The sequence below is a fragment of the Toxorhynchites rutilus genome, chromosome 3, assembly GCF_029784135.1.
Source record: "Toxorhynchites rutilus septentrionalis strain SRP chromosome 3, ASM2978413v1, whole genome shotgun sequence".
Taxonomy (NCBI): domain Eukaryota; kingdom Metazoa; phylum Arthropoda; class Insecta; order Diptera; family Culicidae; genus Toxorhynchites; species Toxorhynchites rutilus.
The window spans coordinates 268,857,760-268,882,342 of NC_073746.1; the positions used below are offsets into that span (position 1 = coordinate 268,857,760).

The window sequence follows — 24,583 nt, forward strand, 5'->3', positions numbered from 1 at the left end:
CCCTTCGATGGATTTAGAGTCATTCTGTTATTTACACTCCATTCGGCGAAAATATCCAACTATTGTTGAAGAAACTCAGCGTTTTCAGTGGAATTCACAGGTAGGAATAACTTGAAATCATCTGCGTATGGAAGTTTCAAGAACTTCAAACATAAATTAATTTCATTAAAATACAGTAGGAATATGTATGGACCGAGATGGCTCCCTTGCGGAACACCAGATGTTACATGAAATGGAGCAGATATGGTGTCACCGATCTTTACTGACATGACACGTTCGGTAAGATAAGAATGTAACCAGCTGAGAAAAAAACCTGGTCGCTGATGCTTAGCTACTGCAATTTTATGCTTAATTTTGTCAAATGCAGCGGGAAATCAGTGTATATTGCGTCAATCTGCTGTCTCCTTTCAAGTGAACGAGCTATGCAACCAATTTTCGGCCATAATAATCGTCCCAGCCGGCAAGCTGTGTATAGTTTATTGACCAAATTTGACTCTACATTTTCGCTGTTGGATGTTCCCGTGTCAACCAGAAACCACCCCACACGAAGCAACAAAAATACCACAGCCGCAAGTGAATCCATCCGAAATTACCCAAATCGATCAATTTCACGGAGCTCTCAAGGGCATTCCCCAAACGTCATTGTGGCGTATTTGGCGAAAGAATTTTGGGCTACATCCTTACCAAATCAAATTGACTAAAGAGCTAAAGCCACTTGATCATATGAAACGCTGAAACTTCTTCGATTGGACTGTGGCGAATTTTGAAAAAAAAAGTGATGATTTTCATCACGGAATCATCTTCAGTGATGAGGCTCATTCCAGCCTAAATGACTTTGTCAACAAGCAAAATATGCGTTGTTGGTCAGATGCAAACCTACATAGGCTTTAAGAAACACCATTGCGTCCGCAAAAAAAAACTGTTTGGTGTGGTTTTTATGCCGGAGGAGAAATTGGGCCGTATTTCTTCGTCGATGGGATAAGCATTCATGTTATCGTCAATGGAGAGCGCTATCGCGACATGTTGGAAGACTATTTTTGGCCAGAACTGGAAGATCTTAACATCATTGATATGTGGTTTCAACAAGATGGTGCCACTCGCCACACAAAGTACGTTACTATGGATTTATTGAAAAGTAATTTTGATGAACGTGGTCATTCAACAAGAGCCGAAGATTGTACCGCTCATGGCAACTCTACACGAGCTGAAAGTAGTGCCGGCCAGTGATCATTCTATCCTGGATTCCTCGAGTCGAGAGAGACGCACCACGCTAAATATGGAGTACAGACTACGGGGGCGTTGGTCAGCTGCATCCCAATAGGAAGTATCCCGTGTCGGGCACACGTGCAGGGTATTGGAGACCACGAGTCAATCGCGAGTAATCGGTTACATATTACTACCATAGCTAAAAAGAAAAATTGTCGAAATGTTAAACTCCTAGCCCCGTCAGGCTAACGCCATATGAGCCATAATAAAACATATATAATTTGGAGAAAAATAATCTCAAAAATACTGTTTTAAAAAAAAAGTTGACAAGTCCTTAGTGACAGACCCGTTAAAAAATCGGTCGTATGGTCAATTTGTCATAAGATAACGAAAAATGTGATTTTGAGTAGATGTCATCATATGTACAAAGTTTCAGAAAAATCTGAGAGGGGTTGGGTCAATGGCTGACTGATTTAGGGTGGAGCGTGAAATTGCTCTATGTCTATTTTTCGAAGAAATATGAATAATTGGTCATATTTCTTCAAACAACATTCTGCTAATATTTTTGTCAAGTTTAATTTGTGAATAGCTTGGCATCGTAGTGGCGGTCTCCTCTGATCAAATGACCTTTTTCCAACCAACAATTCTAGATAAAATGTGACTTCGTATCAATTTCAGTCGTTTTCATGTCTAAATGCCATGTTTTCAAAGTGGATTTCACACTGTCTGAGATGTCACGTAAATGATAAAGTTCTGCTTGCAGATATACAAGAATCACTCTTTTTAGTCTTCTGCACAATTTTAGCTATCGCAATTCACCGTAGTTTGACGGACGGATTATCCGTGACGGCTATTTCTACAAAAAAATAAAAACTTACTCTCTTGAATGAATCAGGTTTAATGGTAGCGCCAACAACATTGGAAAGTCGAAAGTGCGAATGCCGAAAATTACGGACGGGTTTGGTGTTAATGGTGTTAATACATTCCAAAGGCTCTTCCGAAATTTGGTAGTTAGTGGCAGGCTCAGGAAATCTTCGTTTAGTTTATGGCTTTCCCATTATCTGACCACTGATATACGTTAGGTTGGGGAATGAATAGCGTTTATATATTTATTTTATTTTACATCGATTTGTTTGCTGTTTGGCAAAGGGTAAGTATTCATTCGATAGAACTGCTCTGGTCTACAAAACTATGTTAGTTGTATTTTTGAGTTATTTAATTTTTTTTATTGATTTTGAGGCTTAGAAATCAACATTTACGACATCTGCTTTTCTTTGCTTTTCATCGGGGTCAGAAAACTGCCGAAGCAGCCCGGGACATTTGCGGCGTGTATGGAGAAGGTCCACAGCACGGAAATGGTTAGCAAAGTTAAAAAATGGTGACTATGACGTCGATGACACGCCCCTTCTGAATTCGATGGAAAACGTCTCAAATCTCTCTTGAAGGAGAACGGTCCCCAAACCAGTCCTGAATTGGCCGAAAAAATGAACTTCGTTTTCGTATTCTCTTCTACATTCTTTTATTGTTCACAGTAGATATAGAATTGATCGAACGCAACGAGAGTAAATTAATTTTGAAAGTCCAATTCCAACGCCCAACTGCTCCTTCAGACATCCTCGAAGAACCGGATCAAATTATCTCATTCGGGAAATTACCGACACGATGTTACCGCATTTTTTGTATTATTTAATTTCACCTAACTTTCATTTTCCGACGCCCGCCGTCCGATAAAGTATGCGAACGAACCTGCTTGCTTGAGTTATCAGACCGGTCCTTAGGAGGTCTAATCGACGTAAATTTGTTTTGCGCCGTTGGCTAAACGCGCTACGATGGTACGTAGTAATTGGACATTCCTGCTAGCGGTGCAGGCGTGAAGACCAGTAGACTCACTTGGAGTGCCGATTAAATAGCGCTGATCAAGATCTGGATCGGTGGCTGCCATGTGGAAGGATCAGTGTTCATGTTATGCTTTCTTAGTTACGTTGATGTTGTGAAAAGCGGTCGTCTGATTATAACGCCTAACCGGTAGGCAACATGCGGGCTATTAACCGGTTTAAAATTCGAACACAAAGTTGCATCCAACGCCGTCGAATACAGTACAACACCGATTATCCGCCATCAGAGAATCGCGGGGTAAATTATTCGCGAAAGCGAATTTCCAAAAAAAAACGTGTTTGTTACAGATCTTGATGTCATGGGCCCTCCCGTAATTTGTCGGAGAGTGGCACTTGCTCTTTTATTTTGGTCATAGCTTTCACATTATCTGATCACGGGTATATACGGCATTGTGTTCATGTAAAGTTTTCATGCTAAAATATAATTTTCCCATTTTAATCTTTTATTGCATTATCCGTGGTTCTCATTATCCGCGGTGACCTTACCAATGGCGAATAATCTATTTGTTTGATCTTTGTTAACTATAATATGTTTTTATGTTTGCATTTTTTATATAGTATTTCATAGGGTTCGTGATATGGTTCTGCTTTCTGCAACGAACGAGTGCCGAGCAAGCGACTGCTCCCAATCGTCCAACTAATTTGGAAGACATCGAGCGAGATAATCTCAAGAATGAGCGACATCTGGCCTACACTAAGAATTCAGTGGCATCGCAACAATCACATGTATCATCTTCCCAGGGTGGCAATCAGTATTCGTTCCAGATCGAACATCATCCAGGGGGAGCAACTAGTCACGCCGGATTCAACTACGTGACTCCGATTCCTTCAAGTCGACAGGCGTCCTATTTCAAAGGTTGTAGCATTTAGCACTTATTTTGCAACAATGCAACAACTCATCCTGTAATTTCGTTTTAGAATATACACCACAGTTCCCGCAAAAAGTTCCACAGGTTCACGAGGACCACTCAACGTACACCGTACCATCCCGACAATCACTGGTCCAGCCCATAATCGGAGGCAGTGCACCAACACAAACATTCCTAACCCCTCAGCCACAGTACGTGTATGTGCAAGCGCAACCCCAGCAGATACAGCAATATGCGAACCAAAACTTGCCCCAGTCGCCGGCACACGCTCTCCCACAAAACCAACAGTAAGTACCCCTGAAACATCGATTGGGAAGTAGTTATATCCGCGAATCACGAAGTATCACTTCCCATGCTCTCATTTGGCTCCGGTTTTGAAATTCTTGACCACGAGTGATTGGTTCGCATATTCCAAGCGTGAATTATAAAATATAATCATATTGGAGGTCTGTTTGATATGTATGTGGGTAGTGATCCCCGATAATCGTTCGATTAATCGATTAATCGAATACTTCCTACAGAAATCAATTATTAATCGAACGAATACTGCGCAACCAATAATCGAAGCGAACGAATAATTTACGTCGATTAATCGATACAAACCCAGAGAAAAAAAAAGTAAGGCCGCTGTAGTTTTATCCTGAAAATCAATCATTATCTTTGACGCTCCCCTAAACTGGTAAATGAAGCCCAATGCCGTCAACGCGAATTAAGCTTTGTTTCCAAGTTTAGGTAAGAGTAAGAGATAATACAGTAGAACCTCGATTTTCCGCGAGCGGATGATCCGCGACTACGAGTTCCTTAGTAAATCTATAAACCTTCCCGAAATTTGTCAGTGAGTGGTAGACTCATGCTCTTTTATTTTGGTCATGGCTTTCACATTATCTGATCACCGATGTACACGACCATACAGATGGATAGTTCAATATTTTCTGTATTGATAAAACATGGTTTTCATGCTAAAAATATCTTTTTTCAATGCTTGCACCTCACTTTTAGCCCTTATTGCGTTATCCGCGTTTTTCGTTATACGCGGTGATCTACCCCGACTATTCCGCGGATAATCGGGGTTCTACTGTAATTGATTTTCAGGCAGAATGAACACTTTTTTGATTCCAGAATGCTTTCTCGCAAATGAGAAAATCAGTCTAACAAATTATTTGTCTCAGTGTGACGATTAATCGATTAATCGATTATTTGAGGCGATTAATCGTATCGAATAACAAACTGATGAAAAGTATTCGATTAGCTGATGAACGATTAATTTCAAAAATCGGGGATCACTATATGTGGGTTGTTGAAAAAAATAGTGCTGCACTAGTTGCGATCAAATTTCCCAGTTTCGTGTGTGTAGATGGGAAAATTACACTCAGGAAATATATAAGAGAAAACATAGAATAAACCTAAATAATAATATATATAACATATAATATAACATTATTTTTCATATCTTGCATATAAATCACTTCTTAAGAAGAGCCATTCAAATAAGCCGATTTGTTTAATTGAACATATGGCTCCTCGTCCATATTGCTTCCTTAACACTCCTATACTCGCACATAGGTCTGAGAGACCGAGAAATCAATAAATCATTCATTTCTCAGAAAACATCAACACTACGACTTTGCGATTCTCTCTAGCTTCGTTATTTGTCGTTCGTCATCGTTTAGCGTATTGCATGCGTTCGTACAAAGGAGACGTGTGTCCCCTTATTTAATACTTTCGGTCTGAGACTCCGACGCGAGTATAGGAATAACTTTTATGGACATGTGACTTTTTTTCATATTCTAGAATATTGTTGAATGAAATGTATAAATTAATGATAGTGGCGTGGAATATTTATTGAATATAATGCTTAAGTTCATTACCGGACTATTCTTATTTGATTTTAGTCCTTTTTGTCACCGGATTGACACTTGTGGAAGAAATACACTTGTGGAAGAATTGTAAACTGTAAACTACAAATTGAGCGGTCGCTTATGGTTATTTTTTACAGTTACAGTTTCAAGGATTTTTTTTATAATATATGGGCTGAACAATATCGACAAGAAAACAAGTCACAGGCAAACAGGCATTAATTATAAATTTACCAAGAACACAGACACAAAGAATATTAGAACTATGAGAACTTGAAATTCCAGAACATTTATCATCTGGTAACTGTCTGTGAGGTTGTTATACATTCTTCTTTTCGAAAAAGACCAAATAGCACTACAACTGCATGAAATGTAAAAAATATGTTATGGTATTATGGTATGTTCTGATTCTCACACCAATGAAACCACAATCGATTAATACGTTTTTATGTTATTTTCCAGCTCTTTCTACTTTCATGAATTATATTCAGTTGCTTACTTTTAATCAATAACAGGAAAAAAATTCGAATTTCGTTATTCGTGTTCGTGTATCAAAAATTACTCTGTTTTGAGGAGAGATCTGATCAAGCAGGCGTCGAGTGTGGTTGTGTTTTACGTTGCTCCGTGTTCACTTTCGTTATTTTCTGCCCTTCAATTTTTCATTACCAAGTGTTAATTTTCATGTGTAGAAAACGATTTGAAATTGTGAAAATCAGTGTTTCCCGCATCCATATTAAATCCAGTTTAAATCCAAAATCAAAATTAATTTTACTGAATCAATCTTGGAAAGAAGCGAAGACATATATTTTGTTTCTGCCTGTGAATTTCATTACGGCGTTTGTCTGGCTCTCATGTTGTGACGTGTTTTTGAATCGCGAGACGATGACATGGAATAAAGTTGGTTCGCTCAAAAGGTGTTTAAAGTGTTGATCCAAATTCAATAGGAAGTTTTTGCTGCAGTGAAAATATCGCATTTGAGTGTTGAGCAGGGGGCATGATCAGCGCACAGAAAAAGACGTGGGTTGTGTTTGTGTGTAAACACGTAAACACGTAAACTATAGTAGTAGTGGTACTATATGACACTATAGGGCGCTTGCTGCGTTCATATGTAATAGTAATCTGGTTGTATCACTGCGCCCTGTGTTTGGTTCAGGTCGGAAGATTTGGTTTCTCCTCCATAGGTGTTTATGTGTTCGTGCGTTTGATGTTCAGAGATGCCAGATGATTTTTTTTTAAATATTAATCGTTTTGCAAACAGGAAATCTGTAAAGTTCTTCACTTATTTTGTAATGTATTAACAGTAAGTTTTCGAAATGAGATGCGTCATGATGTACCATTTCTTGTATTTCGGTGGTTGCTTGATGGTGTGATGCAGTATGGAGCATTTTTGTGGTTTATGAGGAAACTTCGAAAATATTCTGCATTGTGTTACATTGCCGGGCGTCCACCGCCGAATGGAGGGAGGCGATGTGTCGTGACGTGCTTCATTCTGGGAACTTACTGTAAAGACAGATCGTTCGTTTCCTTTCGTGTGTTTGTGTATATAGAGGTTTTAGAAACTCCTGTTATTATCTGTCAATGATTCTTGATCCTTATTCAGACTTCAGTTTTTTATATTGTGTTCCCAAATCTCATATTTCCTTTCGGACGGTCATCGATTTGTGTGTTTACCTGTAGTTATTTATGGTATATGTGGATATAATTGTGCGATATTCATACACTTCGTTCGAAGGATGATGAAACTCGTAGAAACTCATAGAATGATCATAGAATTTTTTTCAAATTGTCTAAAATTCCCAAAGTACGTGCTATAAATATTAACAACACAGGCTTTCCTTATCAGGATACCTAAAGATAATCTTTACCGCGTGTTGTGACAAGTAGAATTTTCAGAATTTCATTTCGTCGAGTGGCTGATAATTCGCGTTTACATAATCACATCACTTACCACAGTGAATCCTGATTCTTACCTCCTCCCACTAACAACTATCCCTTCCATGATAATCGCTAGGGAACCACGCTATAGAGGCGACCCTTCTGGCCTTTGGGCGGCGGTTATCATACTAACATTCCTTCCCTTCCCCTGGTGACTGTAAGGACGTGGCCGGCGTCGTTATTGACAATTTAAAGCTCGAATCACCGAAAATTGCACAACGAGAATGATTTGCTAGTCCCAAGCGTCATTCTGTGTGTTCTTTGTGCAATTTGGTTGGTTCAGGTCAATCACGAAGAGCAACTACGAATTGTACAGTCTACCCAAGCTCAAGCTCAAGCTCAAAAATTACTCTGTTTTGAGGAGGCTCAGTTAGACGAACTATTAAAACTGAATGAAGACAAAGAAAACATATTTTCTGGAGTTTTTTCATTCAATTATACCCTCTTCTTCAAATAAATACGTATAAAACCTGAAAAAAAAACAATAGCAGCATTACAGAGAAGTTCAACTTTCGGTCTGTGACACCGTGCGCGAGTATACGAGTTATGATTTTAAACGCGATATGAGGGTTAATAAAAATATTAAGTTGAAGAAAAAATCCTTAATTTTTGCGGTTCATTCCCTTTCTCCCATCAAATGCTCTAAGATTTTCCAAGTGTTTGCATGACATGATTTCTAACAGCAACACGTTTCGACATGCAACTAAAAGCACAAAACAGCCACGCGCAACCGAAAAGGCAAACTGTCCCGTCGCAAAGCAGGGAAACAAGAGGAAATTGAACGGTGAACGGCGTGGATTTGAGTTATTTTCTTTTTTTCAAAATGTGTACCGAACACGGTTTTTTTAAGCTACTGGTGAAGTTTTGCACGATTTTTTTATGCGGTCCCTATCCCCCGCACAAAAAAAGGTTTGCCTGTACATGCATAGGCAAAAGTGGATCTTGTCGAATGTTTTGTCATGGGCCCGTTTTAAGCATTAGCATATATGGGGTAAAACGCTCAGTAGCATTATACTGTAATGTGTCTCTAATTGGACATACCGAGGCACCACTCAGTGTCGCACTAGAGGCGATTGTGACCTGTAATTGGACATATCTACAAACACAACACAACGTAACACACAAATAAAAAACAAGTTAAAACAGGAAAATCTTGAAAATCTAACAAATAACAATTGAAATAAAGTTGGAAAATGTTTGAAAACACTCCAAAAAATTTATCGCATTGTAAAAACTTGCACAATGAATGTTAAAAAAGTTGTCCAATTAGAGGATCAAATGTGCAATCATTCGTGTAGCATTACAAGTCTGTCCAATTAACTAGATGTCCGATTGGAGAAAAATCACGGGTCTTTTTGCCTTGTTTTAATTATCTTAATTATTGCATTCGAATTACAACTATGACCAATACAAATCTATAACCAAAATTACCTGCTGCTTCGAGACAAAATTATTTTTCATTATTTTTTAAAGTAATTTTGCAACTATATTCTAACTGATATTCATGTTTCCATGAACTTAACGATATCAAGTTCAACTTTTCACAAAGATATATGTGTTTTCACATCACAGAAATTCATCACTCGGAAAATGTTGATTGTATTCGAATGGTGTCTGAGAGAAAGTTGTAATGAATCCAGAATCAAATCGAATCGAATTCATACGAAAGAAAACGAAAAAAAATCAAAAATAAAATATAAAATTCGAAGTTCAAATCTCGTCAACCTTCTCTCTTATTTTTTATGAATACTTGAACCAACTAACAAAATATTTACTAAATACAATGGGAAGATGGAACAAACATTTTTCACTCAAAGATATTTTCGAAGTACTTTTTATTTTGACATGGTTATACGAATAGGCAAAAGTAAACAATATTAAAACATTCTTTAAGTCATATCGGGATCAAAATGCTCTTAACGACCAAATTTTTTTTATTCTCTATTTGAGAGGCTTTCAGCTGTTCTGCTCAGTTCTTATTTTTCAGCCTCCTGGGCTGGTTCGCATAGCCAAATTTTTAAGTATAATCATTCTCAAGATATTGTGAAAATTATTCCAATAAAATTTAGGTTTTAATACTTTTTTAAAGATATTCATATTATTTCATAAAACGTACCTTTCAATCATAGAGGTTGAACAAATTGTTTTATAAACCGTACTTGAAATTTCTTGGTTCGCATTATAAATCCATTACTTTTGCGTGAAATTGAAAACTTTATTTGAGAATATTCGGGATTGTCCGGTTTGGATCAAATATGCTCCGTTTTGTTGTATAAAGGTAGCTTCATAATGTCTCTCTCATAAAAGTATTGTTTCTTATTGGCGAGAAACTCTGTGATCGATTCTCACAATCTTCTCTTGATTCCAATTTGTTATCACTCAGGAAGTTTAACAATGCGAGAAAAAGGTGGTAATCACTTGGTGCTAGGTTCGGACTATATGGTAGATGCATTAAAACTTCCCAAACGCACCAAAAGCTTCCTGGCCGCCAGTCCTGGTATGGCCACCATTAGTGCTGTTTCACCACGCTTTAACCACGATCGTTTTCGCACAATATTGTCGTATATGACCCATTCTTCATCCCCAGTCACTATCCGTATAAGAAATGGGTCGAATTATTTCGATTAGGCCAAGGCTTCGCAGATGTAAATTCGATCCATCGTGTTTTTTTGTGTTAATTGATGTGACACCCAAACACCGAGCTTCTTTGTGAATCCAGCTTTGTGCAAATGGTTTGAAACTGTTTTATGCTTATCTTTCGTCACAGCATTCGTAAATTGCCAGGAACATAGATTTCATGGCTATCGACGGCCAATACTGTGAATAATGTGTTAATTTATTTTATTATTCAAATAAATGTGTTGTTCATGCGAAAAAAACGAAACGTATTAAGAATATAATCATGAAAGTAATGTCACGCTTCAAAGAGAGAGAGAGAGAGAGAGAGAGAGAGAGATGCCTAAAAATAACTGATGAGAGGAAGTCGACTATAATCGAGTTTCGACATCCAGTTTACGGGTAATAATTTCAAATGATCAAAAAAGATGTATACCCCTACTTTACGGATATTGGAAGAAAAGGCGAAAATCTGTGGAATATGGTAACGCAATTTTAGAATTTAAGTTGCCAAATTCAGGTTCGTTGAAAACGGCACTATAAGCCTAGAAAAATTACATGAAACCACGCAATGCCTATTTTGCTCATACCTTCACACCCCAGACAATACCCCCATACCAGTGCAATGTTTTTTGCATTTTTGGGAAGTTTATGCTCCTAGACATGTTGTTCTAAAAGGATTTTTTTCGAAAATTGATTTCGTTGGAAAGTTGCATCCAAAAGTTTGAGGTCACCTCAAGGGATATAGTGTTGCTGCACGAAGTATTATTTAATACGTCACACCAGAGGCGAATGCCACATTAGGCAAAGTCTCTTTAAAAATAAATAAAAAAAAAAAAAATACTTCACACATCAAGTGATTTCACTACTCTACTGAGCGTTCTAGCGCCCTATGTTATGCAAGTATACCACGAGTGAGATTCGATGTTGTACGATGTTGTTCGATGTGTACGCGAAAGGGTTACAACGCGTTTTTCATGTTTTTTTCTGCTGGTGGTATCGATATCTCAGGATCTACTCGACCGATTTGGCTGAAATTTTGTATCAGTGTGTAAAACCACTTCACTTTATTCCTAACATCTGGAGAAAAATCACGAAAATTCATTATTTTTCCACCTTCCAGACAAGGGTACCCATTTACTAATTGTTGTTCAAGATGTCAAACGGTTTTGTTATAAAAAATAGAAAAATAGTACATTTTTTATTAAAAGAGAAAAAAGTTCGAACATTTTTCTAGTGTGCAGTTGAAATGTATTTAAAATGCGGCCAAATGAGATAGATTTATACGTTGTATCATGTCCAAATTTGTTTCAATCGTTATTTAGATAGTAGGTGTATGTATGAAATAATCGGGATCGATTCACCTAGAGTATTAATTAGAGTTTTCTCATAAACATAACATAGTAATACATAAACATAGTAATAAACACACAACGCTTCACATATTGAGGTTTGGTTTTGGTTGGGGTGGTATATTTCTCCAGGGTCAAAGAAATTTCGAATACGCATTGATCACTGAAATCGAAGAAAACATCAGTTTATTCGTCGAAGATATCAGGTCGAATAATCTAAATTTCACGGAAAATTCCTTAAATACGATGCGCACAAAACTACATCCGGAAGGATTTCTGTTTTATATATTATTTACAGCATTTAACAGTTACATGCATAACAGGGTGTCTTAAATAGCTTCATATGTTCTAAGAATAGGATAATCAAGAAGTATCAATTGGTGTTTAGTTAAATTGATCGGAATTTAAGCACCGGTTCATTTTACCACCCCTGTTCATTTTAACCGCATTTCCCCCTACCCACTTTTTGAAAACAGACCCCGTTGAAAATTTAGTTTGAATCAAAGTCGTTCACTCATTGGGCAGAGAATTACTTTATTTCATGCGTACTAATAGAAACTGGGCCACACTGGAGTTTTAATGTTAATGCATCAGCTCATAATGTAACTCAGTGCTCTATTTTATTGACTTTCCGCACGAAATTGCTTAATACATTTTCCAGTATGTTCGGTATGCACTATAAAACATGAGCGCCCAACTTCCTCATCAAACGGCTGATATCAACTGTCTGCTTTTCTATTCCTCGCAAAATCTTTCAGACACAAGGGTCCTTTGCAAATTCGAAGTAAAAAACCCCGTTGGAAATGTAATGAATTTTACCTTCGCTGAATGGTGTTTGATCGATCCAAGTTTTATAGCCGCTACCATTGCTAAATTATGAATGAAAATCGACGGTTTCACGACTGCGTTCGACATGCACTTAACTGCGTTTCACAAGTGATGATCCGCTTTTTCATTGGCATTGCGCAATAACTGGGTGCGCACATTTTCTACAATGCACAAGGTTTATGCTTTATGCTGCTTTCATTGAAGTAATAATTGCGACAAAGTGCACACCTTGGGTGTGCATTGTACAAGAGCAAATTGGAACTCTGTCACTCGGTCGGTGTGATGTGCTCTGGTGCTCTGTGCTTCCCAAATAATAACGCCATTAGAATAGAAAGAAGATAATCTTGATTTGCATGACAAACGTTAATCGTTCCTTTAGACATATGCACCTAAGCGCGAGTTTATAATGAATGTAATCTAATGCACATATGACGATGTGCGGCCTTGCTTAGACAAGCATGATGTAATTTAAATGGAACTCTGCACACTGTTAGTTGTAAATTATATGTGATGATCAACTTCGAGATTCCATAGAATTGAATTGTTCATTAATTTAATTAAATTGAATCATCTAGAAATCAGCTGAGGGAGCCCTCACCGCTCATGTCGTCTAACCTCTGCACTAATTATTGTTCTCTTGTGTATCGTCAAACTTTGGTAGTTGATGTCCTCAATGTATTTGTATATGGTCAATTTGACACACCACTGTTTCAAATTAGTTCACCGCGGCAGTTCATTAGTTCAACGTTCCCTTTGTGTATATCGATCTTTCTTCTCGCTAGCCACGGACGTTGTCTTTTATAAAACATAATACAATTTGTATGGACCACCGCAAATTGTGTCGTAACTACGGCAAAGAACTGCGCTTGGAGAGTGCTTCTGTGAGTTGCATTTTGAACCAGCTCTTGCCGTGACGTTGTTGTTTCGAAAGAGTCCATTAAAGTGGTCGGCAGCATCTCCGCAGGGCAGAGCAATCAGCAACATCTCACTTTGCGGTGTTTCGGATGATTGGTTACATCTCACATCGTCACTCATCACGCGTCATTGTCGAAATGCAGCAGATTAGCTCAATGCATAGTTCATCGATGGAAAAGATTCGTGATTGTCGGTTGATTTCATGAAAACGACGAAATGCTCTGTCATAATTGAATTATTGTTGATTACATTAACGTATTTGTAAATAGTTAATGAATCCTTTTAGTTGAAAGAGTGGTCAGATCAATGTCTGCCACTTAGAGTAACAGTAGCTCCAGCAAGTTGTTTGTCCATTCACATGGGGTTATGTGATCATTGTTAATCAAAACCGGGTTGACAGCAGTGTTGCCACATTTGAATCTGCACCAGAGGGGTTAAAAATCTTACTCATCTGTACTTTTTGTTCCAAAAATCTGCACCATTAAAAATATTCGTTGTAGAGAAAAATCTATTTTATAGCATAAAAATACCCATTTATTTACTACAAATATCACATTTACATTTCATTCGTCGTTCGTGTGTTTCAGGATGCTTATAAATAGTTGTTTCTGAATCTAGATTGCACACTATCATTTAATGAAAGTTTTGAGCTGCCGCACCAAGCGATACTGCGGCGTAAAAGTAATCATGTACCTTAATGTAGCTTTGTGCAAATGTAAAAAATTTCACCCGCCGAAAAATCTGTACCAATCTGTACCTTTTGACGAAAATCTGTACTCTGTACCGTACAGAATATGTACCAAAAATAACGAAAAAATCTGTACCTTTCCAGATAAATCTGTACGTGTGGCAACATTGGTTGACAGTTCTTTCATATAACGTTTACCCCAGGGGTTCTCAAAGTGGTCGATATCGACCCCTTGAGGTCAATATCGGTTTCCCAGGGGTCGACGAGATCTAAAGATCGACTCCTATTTATTAACACAAGTTGATATCTGAACCGTGAACCAACTTGTTATAAGAATGACTAATATAATAGAAGAGAGTATTATTTCTGTAATTTGTATTAACAATTATTAATTACATCTGATATTTACTGAATTTTATGTCTATTTATTGATAAGAAGATTACGTCAAGTGGTGATAGGGGTCGATGGTGTCACATCAATCTGGAAAAGGGGTCTCTGGCCGAAATAGTTTGAGAATCCCTGGTTTACCCGAATACCATCTACACAACACATATTTATCGAAATGTAACAATCACTCTAATAAAACATTTACTCAAATGAAACAGTAGGAAAAAATTACCAAAAAACTTATTTTTTTTCGAGTTTTTCGTTCTTTAAAAAAATAAATTTCACTTTTTGTTAAGGATGCTGTTTTCCACAGATTTTCGTCAAAAGTGGTAGTTTTGCTACTTTTCGAAAAAAATATACTCGTATTTTTTATTTTTTCATTAGGGTGTCCAATTCCATTTTAGGATGGCCGGAAAAATCAATTTTCCCCCTTTTCCCAAGAATGACCTTTTCCAAAAATTCATAACTTTTGAACTTCTTAACCGATACAGATGATCGACATATCGAATTAAATACAATTAACTATTCTTTCTTGGAAAAATATTACACTTGCATAAAACGTGGAGTATTTTTTTGTAATTATTGATCGCATTTGTTTAGTACTGTTCACATGACTTTGTACTAGAAAGAGCTATATATATATTTTTATTCTTTAAAGCTGAGATTTTTTTACATAACATATCCGAAAATCAGAGAGTCGTTTTTTTCGTTCTTGAGTTATGATTTTCAAAGGTCGAAGAATAATTTTACCCTTTTTGTCCATTTTTTTTCTTATTAGGAAGTGTTAATACATTTATGAGATTCTAGAGTGAAAGAAAAAAGATCTCGCAACATTAACTCCAATGTTGATTCACTTAATTCACGTTGAAAGCTTCGAGCTTCGTGAAGCGAAAATCAAGATGGATTTTTAAGGTGGGATAAACGCACTTTTAATTAAACAAAATATGGAGTAAATTTTACAAAACTTAAACAAAAAACTGTATCTGATAATAATTTCATATTATTCTATAATGATGAGCTTTTATGGAAATATGATGAATGTACAGATAATTAAGTAAGTGTTTTAAACATTGATAAATTTCAATTAATTACTTAATTATAAATACAATGATTTGAAATTGACTTCTGGCGTGCCGATCTGATAGTGTATCATTCTTTCACGCCAACTTCAAGCTTCAGCCCATATTAGGCCAAGCGTTCTAAAAATCGAACAGTAACTTTGATAATGTTTAAAGGCTTTGGAAAGCAACCATATTGTGAGGTTTTGGCATCAAATAATAACTTAGTTTATATAGCTTTACTGGGGAATAAATTCGGTTTAAAGCAACTATGTGCGGAAAGAATATAACTTAACATAACCTAACCAAAAACAAAACCTAATAAAATGCAGAACTATGTAAACTTTTTTACAGTATTACACTTTGATAAAAAAAAGTCACAGAAGGGTTGTGCCCGAGACACGACCGCATAGGTGACGTAGGATTCCGTTAGGCTACTTGTTGATTTTGGATATGTTTGAAGAATTACATCATTAAACTCTTTGATAATGATTTGGTGGTCCTGAAAAGTGCCATTTTGTTTGGTTGTTGTATATTGTTTATTCACTCCACCAGTATTTATCGAGTGATGATGACAGTAATGATGGCAGAAGGATGGTAAACAGTCATTGAATGATGCGTATCAGATAGAAGATGCCGAAGTGGAATGAGATATGATGGAAACCGCCATCTTTGACCCTGGACGAGATGCCTTCTGTGTTATGTATGGATGAAATAAAGGAAAACAAAACTCATCAATGTAATATAAGATAATTACCAATACCGAACACAATTATCAGTTTTTCTCATCAGTAAAAACGTGTTACTTTAATATAGAGAAAACATATTTGAAATGGAAAAGGTAATTTTGTTTTATAATTTTTACTTTCTTTACTTTCTTTATTCAACCCAATACGAATTTTAATTGGACTAACAACACCTAATATTATATGTAGAGCATATGGGAAATCACTTTTTCGAATATTTCTTCACTTTTCAAATTTTTCTCGCAGTATGAAATATCATTGGGTGAAAATGAACACAGCAAAACAGACAGCTTAAAAGTTGGTTTTTATTTATGAAAATTGAAATAAATCGTTTCATATATCAATTCATTTTTAACACAACTGCTACCATATATAATTTTACACTTCCACATGTGCTAAAACCAACATTAAACTTGCAAAATTAAATTTTATTTGCTAGAATTAATCGTATCACTCACCTTACTTGCAATATTGAAATGCCCTCGACTTGCATATATTTGCAATGCCGATTTCCCGCAGGCAGCTTGGTTTCGATGTCTCAATTAAGGAACACATTTCGGTGGGAACAAAAGTTCCCCTACTTTCATGTATTTGCAATGCCGATTTTCTCCAGGCAGCTTGGTTTTGATGTCTCTGTTAGGGAACCGCCGCATGTGTCATCAATTTCGACCAATCAGAAGTGGGTTTTTCCGTTAGTATAGGGGTTGGGAATTTTCAATTGTTTGATAGTTAGTTTCATGGCATATATTATTTTATTCAATATAAAAAATTGTTATGGAGTGCCGAAATCGATTGACGCCAAAATTTCATCATTCCATCATGAAATGACTGAGCAATAAGCGTTTGAAATTGGACAATTTTCACGATGTGCCCGATTTTCGATTTCCAATTTGTACCCCAATATGTTCCCGAAAGACGTAATCCTACGTCAAAAAACACATACATTGTGATGTACGAAAAACAACATTGGATTGACCTCCTTCTGAAACAAAAATGTAAGTTTTGGCCAATGTTTTTGCTTGGCGTGTTATCGATTTTTTGTCATTCTCCGGAAAATGGAAGAAAGGACAAAAATAATTCTTGAAGATTGGGGTTTCTGCAACGCCAATAATCAAAATTACACCAGTGCACAATTGTCCAGGAAGTGCATTTAAGTGGAAATTACCATCTAGAGCTCGACAGTGGTTCTCTAGACAAAAACTGTTTCGACAAAGTTGTTACATATGATAAAGCGCCCATTTTTATGTTGTCTAAAATAGGGTTACCAAAATTTTCGATAAAATAAAAAATCTAACTTTCTTACCTTTATAGATAAAGGTAAATATGGTTCGATAATGTTTTAGCCTCCGTTATTTCAAGCAAATTTGTAGAGCAAAGTTTTTTTTCTATATCTTGAAATAACCGAAATAACCGATATTTTTTCTAAGTTGCGTTAGGGTCACCATAAAAAAAACGTTTTTTCCGTTATAAATCTTATATTGAAAATTTTATATGCAAACTGCCTTCAGAAAACTTTTAGGGCTTACTAAGACAAAGATTTTGCGATGCAGAACTTGTCAATATCTCAACTCTACTCAAAGTTATTGAGTTATTGAAAAGTTATTGAAAGTTATTTTGAAATTAGGGCAAAAAAAACCCGTTCTTCATTGTCACCCTGATGAAACTTAAAATATAAAGCGCTATATCGGATATTTCAAGATATTTATGTTGGATATTTACTTAAAATAATTGGGACTACAATATTGTCGAATTATATTTGCCTCTATCTATGAAGATGAGAAAGTTAGATTTTTTTTTATTTCAACGAAAATTTTGGTCACCCTATTTTTGATGACATGAAAATAAGCGTCCTATCATATGTAACATTTTTGTCGAAAACAGTTTTTGTCTAGAGAATAAAGATCTTCCATTAAGGTGTATTATATCTAAGTTGCGTTAGGGTCACCATGAAGATACCGGATTTTTTGCGTTACCTTAAATTTCAACCTCTGCATCAAAATTATCTAAGGACGACTTTTAGAGCTGATCATGACCAACATTTTGCTATGTCGAACTTGTAAATATCTTAATACTACTCAAAGTTATTGATGGGGTTTCACCCAAAAACTCATGATTTAAATTTGAGTTTACTCAAATACAAAAAATAACATGATGTTGGAAATCCCCCATTATGTAGAGTCAAGTATGCTCTTTCAAATGCCGTCAACGAACATTTTTTATGTTCGTCCCAAAAAGAATGACAAGCGAGTGAAGAGAGCATATTTTTTTGTGAAGAAATATCAATAACTTTGAGTAGAGCTGAGATATTGACAGGTTCTGTATCGCAAAATGTTTGTCTAAGTAAGCTCTAAAAGTCTTCTGAAGACAGTTTGCATGTAAAATTTGCAATATAAAAGTAAATCCAAAAAACTTTTTTTTTGATGGTGACCCTAACGCAACTTAAAAATATTAGAAAAAGAAAAATATATCGGTTATTTCAATAGATAGAAAAAAAAACTTTGTTCTAAAAAGTTTTTTAAAATAACTGGGACTATAATATTGTAGAACTATGTTTACCTCTATCTATAAAGATAAGAAAGTTATAATTTTTATTCCATCGTAAATTTTGGTCACCCTATTTTGATAACATCAAAATAAGCGCTTTATCATATGCAACGGCTTTGTCAAAGACAGTTTTTGTATAGAGAATAACTGTCGAGCTCTAGATGCTAATTTCCACTTAAATGCATCTCCTGAACCATTGTGCAATGGCTCCCGTTAAAAACAGCTTTTACAGTTTGTTAATAGGTTAATAAATGTCGAGAACGTATCATTTCGGAATAAGTAGATAATAAACTAAAGAAAGAGTAAGCATTATTTCTATGGACCTGAGAGATTTCCATGTAGATCATTACGACAGTTCTCATTTCCAACTAGGGAATCTTTAGCAGGGATCCAAGTATATTTATTACTGACAGTTTTTATTGTGATGAAGTAAAAAGTACCAAAATCGAAAAAAATCAGAACCATTTCAGTAAAATCATCCAAAATTGAGTGTTTGTCAGGATATCCTGGAACGTGCCAAAAAGACTAGGAAATCTTGATGCGGCACATAAGAACATATATCCTTCATTTTACAACCCCTCTTCTATCCCTACTACACTCCATGCTAATCTTACATTACTCGCAGCAGTGCTGGCTCTGAAAACTCCTCCAAGACATCGTGCGTGAATCATATTTTATGTTGTCTTACAGTTTGCCACTTGTCTAAAAAACGTCGAGATATATTACAGAGTTTTTGGATGCCATTTGGCCACTAGCTACTACATAAAAAACTCTCTAGGATATTGAGGGGGTAGTATACTATGGAAACTTAAAAAAATAAGAAAAATTTCTAGCCTAAAATGTTCTCTGGGTCTACTTTACCGTAGTTTTTACCCCAGGTTTGTCCAACGATCCGTTCCAAAGTTACAAGCCAATTATTGAACCGAAGTCTTTGCGTACGAAGCGCGGATCCAAAATTTAAAACACGTTTTTCTCGAAACCATGTTTTGCAAACTAGAGGGAGTTCTATGTCCGAAACGGTCCATCCGATTTTGATGTAATAGTTTTCTCAGATTATGCACTAAATTTACTGTCGTCGTACGTAGGATTTTTTTGATACTTTGAAAAATAAAATTTTGTTGAATGTTTTTGTCTCGATTTTTGAGGCAAAAACGCAATTTTTTTACAAAAAAAAATCCCCATTTCGTCAAAAATCAATATTTTGAAAATATCCTACGTACGATGACCGGAAATATATCCAAGATTACGTTAAAAAAATCATTGGTTGAAATCGGTCCACTAGAAAAACTTGTATAACTCCCACCAGTTTACAAGATTTTGGCTGCAAGAGTTCAACAAACCGGTTGCGGCTATTCAAGGGATAGTCCAATTGACACCAATATATTTTTGTTTGTAAAGTAATATATACCTAATAAAACTGTGATAAAAGTTTAATCATAGTAATTTATTTTCCTGTTCGCGAAAATCACATACTTTTGTGATGCTCATAGTGTACTACCCCCTTAAGCGCCGGAGACCCGGATGTGGCAGTCCGCGATCGAACGATAGGTGAATCGATCGGCTAAATTCAATATTTTGCGTAGTCTGGTACTTTATTGCCATTTTCCGCAGGTGTCCGTGTTGGTTGTTGTACACTAGAGTGCCAGTGAAAATAACCATTTCAAATTTGTTTCGGAAATGTTGATTCCAGCGACAAAATACCTATGCAAATTTTTAGCACAATCCAACTTCATTTACTAGTCTAGCAAAAACCTCAAAGTTTGCATTTTTGGAAAACCAAATTATTACCCAAAAGAGAGTGCATGAAATCGAGTACATGAAAGGTCTTCTCGATTTTCCATACGGGACTTCCTCCAAAACGTTGATTTGCACGATAAAATACCATAAGCAGAATTTTAGCTCAAAAATTTGAGTTTTTTGAAAACCGAAAAATCACCCTATGGGAAAGTATATGAAATCGGGGCTTTCAAAACAAAAGTTGATGCCAAATGTCTTAAAATTACATGAAACGTCGAGATTTACTGTTATTTCGAAAAAAAAATTCCTAAAAAATTGACCCCCCTTCGGTGACGCCTGTATTTACTAAGGAGCCCTGTCACCCACTAATGTGTTCCTCGTTCAAATTGAATAGGATTTTTGAAAGGAATTTTATGGAATAGTAATCTAGAAAAATTTAAATATAGGATATATAGAATAATAATAATAGAATCAAAAACATAAAAATATATTTTTTATGCCATACTTTTTATTCATTGATATTTCGGGTGGTTTGTCCTACTGTTCCTTACGAAACCGATATTATATGACATTGGCATTCTTTTTTATTGTCAGAATTCTGACGTTCGTCTTCAAATGAAAAAAAAGCTAGATCATGTAAAAGTTGTCTACATACGAAGCTCGACCTTTATTTGCGGTAGATCTGTGAAAGCGGTCCGGAATGTTCTAAAACGGATACAAAATAAGGCGTCAACCTTTCAACCAAAGGGCGCAAGTTTCCACGAGACTGAAAGGCCTAATAAGATATGAAGCTACACGAAGCCAACTGTTTTGGTCTCAGATAAAGAAAAAACTGTGTGTTTCGGTGGATTTCCTGGATTTTCTTCGAACATCAAACGGAAGAAATTTCAAGTAACCCCGAAGCTTACCATACCCCGTACGCAAAATGCCAAACCAGTTCCAGTTCAATCGATAGCTCTGGTAACATTCGAGAGTGTATTGAAGTTTTCAAAATTTAAATCGGTTTTATAATGCTTCAAAAGTCTTATGGCAGAAACGGCCAAAGTTGCATGAAATCATGCGGTTTTTTAAATATTACTATTTTATGAAGCTAGGCGAGGTTTTCGGTGCTAAACTACATTTGATAGTATTCATAATGAAAAATAAAGTTATGAGCACAGAAAAATCCTGCTAATTACTGCGTTTTCCATTATTTTTCATGATGGTGCGTTTTACCTACATGGTGCGTCTTACCCTAAGTTCCCCTCTACTATCAGTTACATTGATTCACCATGCAAAACATGTTATGGATTTGGTATGATATTGAATGTAATAAAAAAGTGTCCGGATTAAAAAGCGTTCGGATTCAAAATCATTACCGTACAACCTTTCTGTTAAAATTTAACAATCCGGCTAATCTAATGTCTAATCATTCACCATAGCTTTTCCTATTTTGTTTTTAAAATGTGAGCTTATCTTCAGTTTTAACAATAAATTACCTTCAATACAAGAATTAATAACAAATTGTGTTCTGATTTCGAAAAACAAAGGAAAATGGGTCACGGCTAAACGAATTTTTGCCACTGTATTAGCTAGTAAATACTTATGAAATAATTTCTTTCATTAGGTTCAAAGTAGCAGTGTTATACAGTACACGACAAATTGCATCATCGCAAAATGATTTTTTTATAGATTTATTTTGATTTTATAGACAGTTTTGCACATCGACATTCCGAACTATAATCATTCACGTTACTTCATCTGCCACAAAATAAACACCAAACTAGAAAGGTGTATAATAAAGTACCAGAGAAAATAAACATCACCTTAGTTTCAAACCTGTATTCTCACAATCAGCAAACAATTTGTTCAGTAGCATAAATTAGAAATAAATAACAAAACACTCTCTCACAAAAGATTCCCGTCTTCAAAATGACACCCCATCGACCGCATCGACGGTTTCCGCGTTGGCCTAACATCGGCGTTTATACGGAGCAATTGAATAACCCACTTTCCTCCGGGCGGTCCGATTGTGAGAGATTAGATTCGGCGCTCTGTGTTTATTATTATGGAAATAGGAATTAATTTCTCCATCATAAAAGCGATTGCTGTGGTAGCGTCTGCCGACTCATATGCTCTAATTTCGGTAGCTATTCGTATTATACAATCGACAAAAGCTGCTGATACGGATATCGCGAAGAGCTTTGCTGTGTAAACTTCCAATCTGTGTGACGGCATCAACCGATGCAGTGATGATGTTGTGGACAAAAAAAACAAATTCTTACTAGTTTTGCTTTATTTTTCACATATTCTTTCACAACAAATGCACAGCTAAGCCAAAAGCATACTGACGGTACACTTTCTGAGGGTCGTATCGTATTTGAATCCAGTGGGACACAGCCCCTGGGAGTCCGGATTTGTAGCGCAAACACATGATCCATTCGAACAGTCCAGGTAGGCAATTGGAGGGCAATATTTTTCAGATGAAGTTATTTCGGCCATTGTAATCGATGCTAATGCCACAGCTATCAGCACAGCGCAGTATAGAACTTTACCCATATTTGAGAGAATGTAAAGCGACTGTCAGGCTGAAACAACTTTAGAGGACTGTTTGACAATTAGATGCAGCTGGAATTTATAGACGCATATGGGAAAGTTTACAAACTATTCACTGATGATCTCAGAGGTGTTATTATTTGCACATTAGTTTCATCCACAGTCGATTACATCATTTGTCGGATGAGTTTATATTTTACACGTGTTTATTCTCTGCTTGAACGTTCTTCTATGTTTATCGATAGTTCTTAACATTAATCAAAGTTAACACGTTAAGCCCCGGGTCGTAATTGTAACGCCTTCCATTCAGCCCGCATCGAGAGAACATTGAACAGGGAGCGCTCGCACAATAGCTGATCCTGTACAATAAACAAAGAGATATAAACAGGAAGCATGCTGCAAGTTCGAACTCATTCTAAAGACGTTCATTAGGCGATCAGTTGAAAAAAATATAGAAGTGTTGGGACGTTTCAAGAATTGAAAGCTTTTTATCCATTTCGAAGTTTTTTCGGCAGCTAAACCGAAAATGCTAGGAACAGAAATCGATAGTGATACATCTAGTGAATCGTTTTTATTATCCACACGTAGACGTCGTCGTGTATTACGGTTGTCATCGTTGGAAGATCCATTAGACCAGGAAATAAATTTTGATAACGACAATAGTGGAACATTTGCGATCGAAACCGTTGATCAGTTTGGATGGTTTAATCCAACCAAAAAACAATCAAATATTGTGCCTTTTACGAGTACTTTTGGTGCCAAACAAACTAATCAAAAAGTACAAAATTGTGAAAGAAACAAAGATTTTTATGCACTTTTTGTTACTGATGAAATTATTGAACATATCAGTGAGCAGACAAATCTCTATGCCGAGCAATCCAGAATCGCCTCAGAACAATCGGGTAAATGAACGCCAACAAACAAACACGAAATCAAGCGTTTATTTGAACTCATATTATGGATGGGATTAGTGAAATTTCCATCACAAAAATTTCCACAAAAAATGATGAGCAGGAATCGTTTTGAAAGTGTAATGAAAATGTTGCATTTTGAAAATAATAGAGCAGTAGAAACACGTGCAGCCAAACTAGCGTTGTCAGAAAGCATTTCATTTTCGACAGAAATCATGTCATTTCCTGCCTTGAAACGTCAAATAGGCAAATAATGTCATATGTCCTCCAACGCTTTAAAATGTTTGTATGCATGGAAGCAGAAATCTTTTCCTTTTTTCTTTTTTCATCTTTTTTGGGATTGCACGCAAAAAAAAAGTTCAAACGGCGTCAACGGAGATCGAACCAAGGCCGGCTGGAATGACCACGACCACGCTTAGAACGTTGAGTATGTTTCATTGCGAATTAACAAAGTGGCCGGCATCAGTGGAGGACCTGTCAGCGCAGATACTGTCCGGAGAGCAG

The 24,583-nt window shown here is 36.3% G+C and overlaps 1 protein-coding gene across 1 annotated transcript in view; it reads left to right on the top strand.

Moving 5' to 3' along the window:
- LOC129778607 (uncharacterized) overlaps nucleotides 1-24,583 on the top strand; it is a 55,259-nt gene that overhangs the window by 26,304 nt on the left and 4,372 nt on the right. The window contains exons 2-3 of the mRNA XM_055785623.1: nucleotides 3,660-3,957; nucleotides 4,020-4,257. Of these exons, the coding sequence (XP_055641598.1) occupies nucleotides 3,660-3,957; nucleotides 4,020-4,257 (536 nt within the window). The remainder of the gene's footprint in view (nucleotides 1-3,659; nucleotides 3,958-4,019; nucleotides 4,258-24,583) is intronic.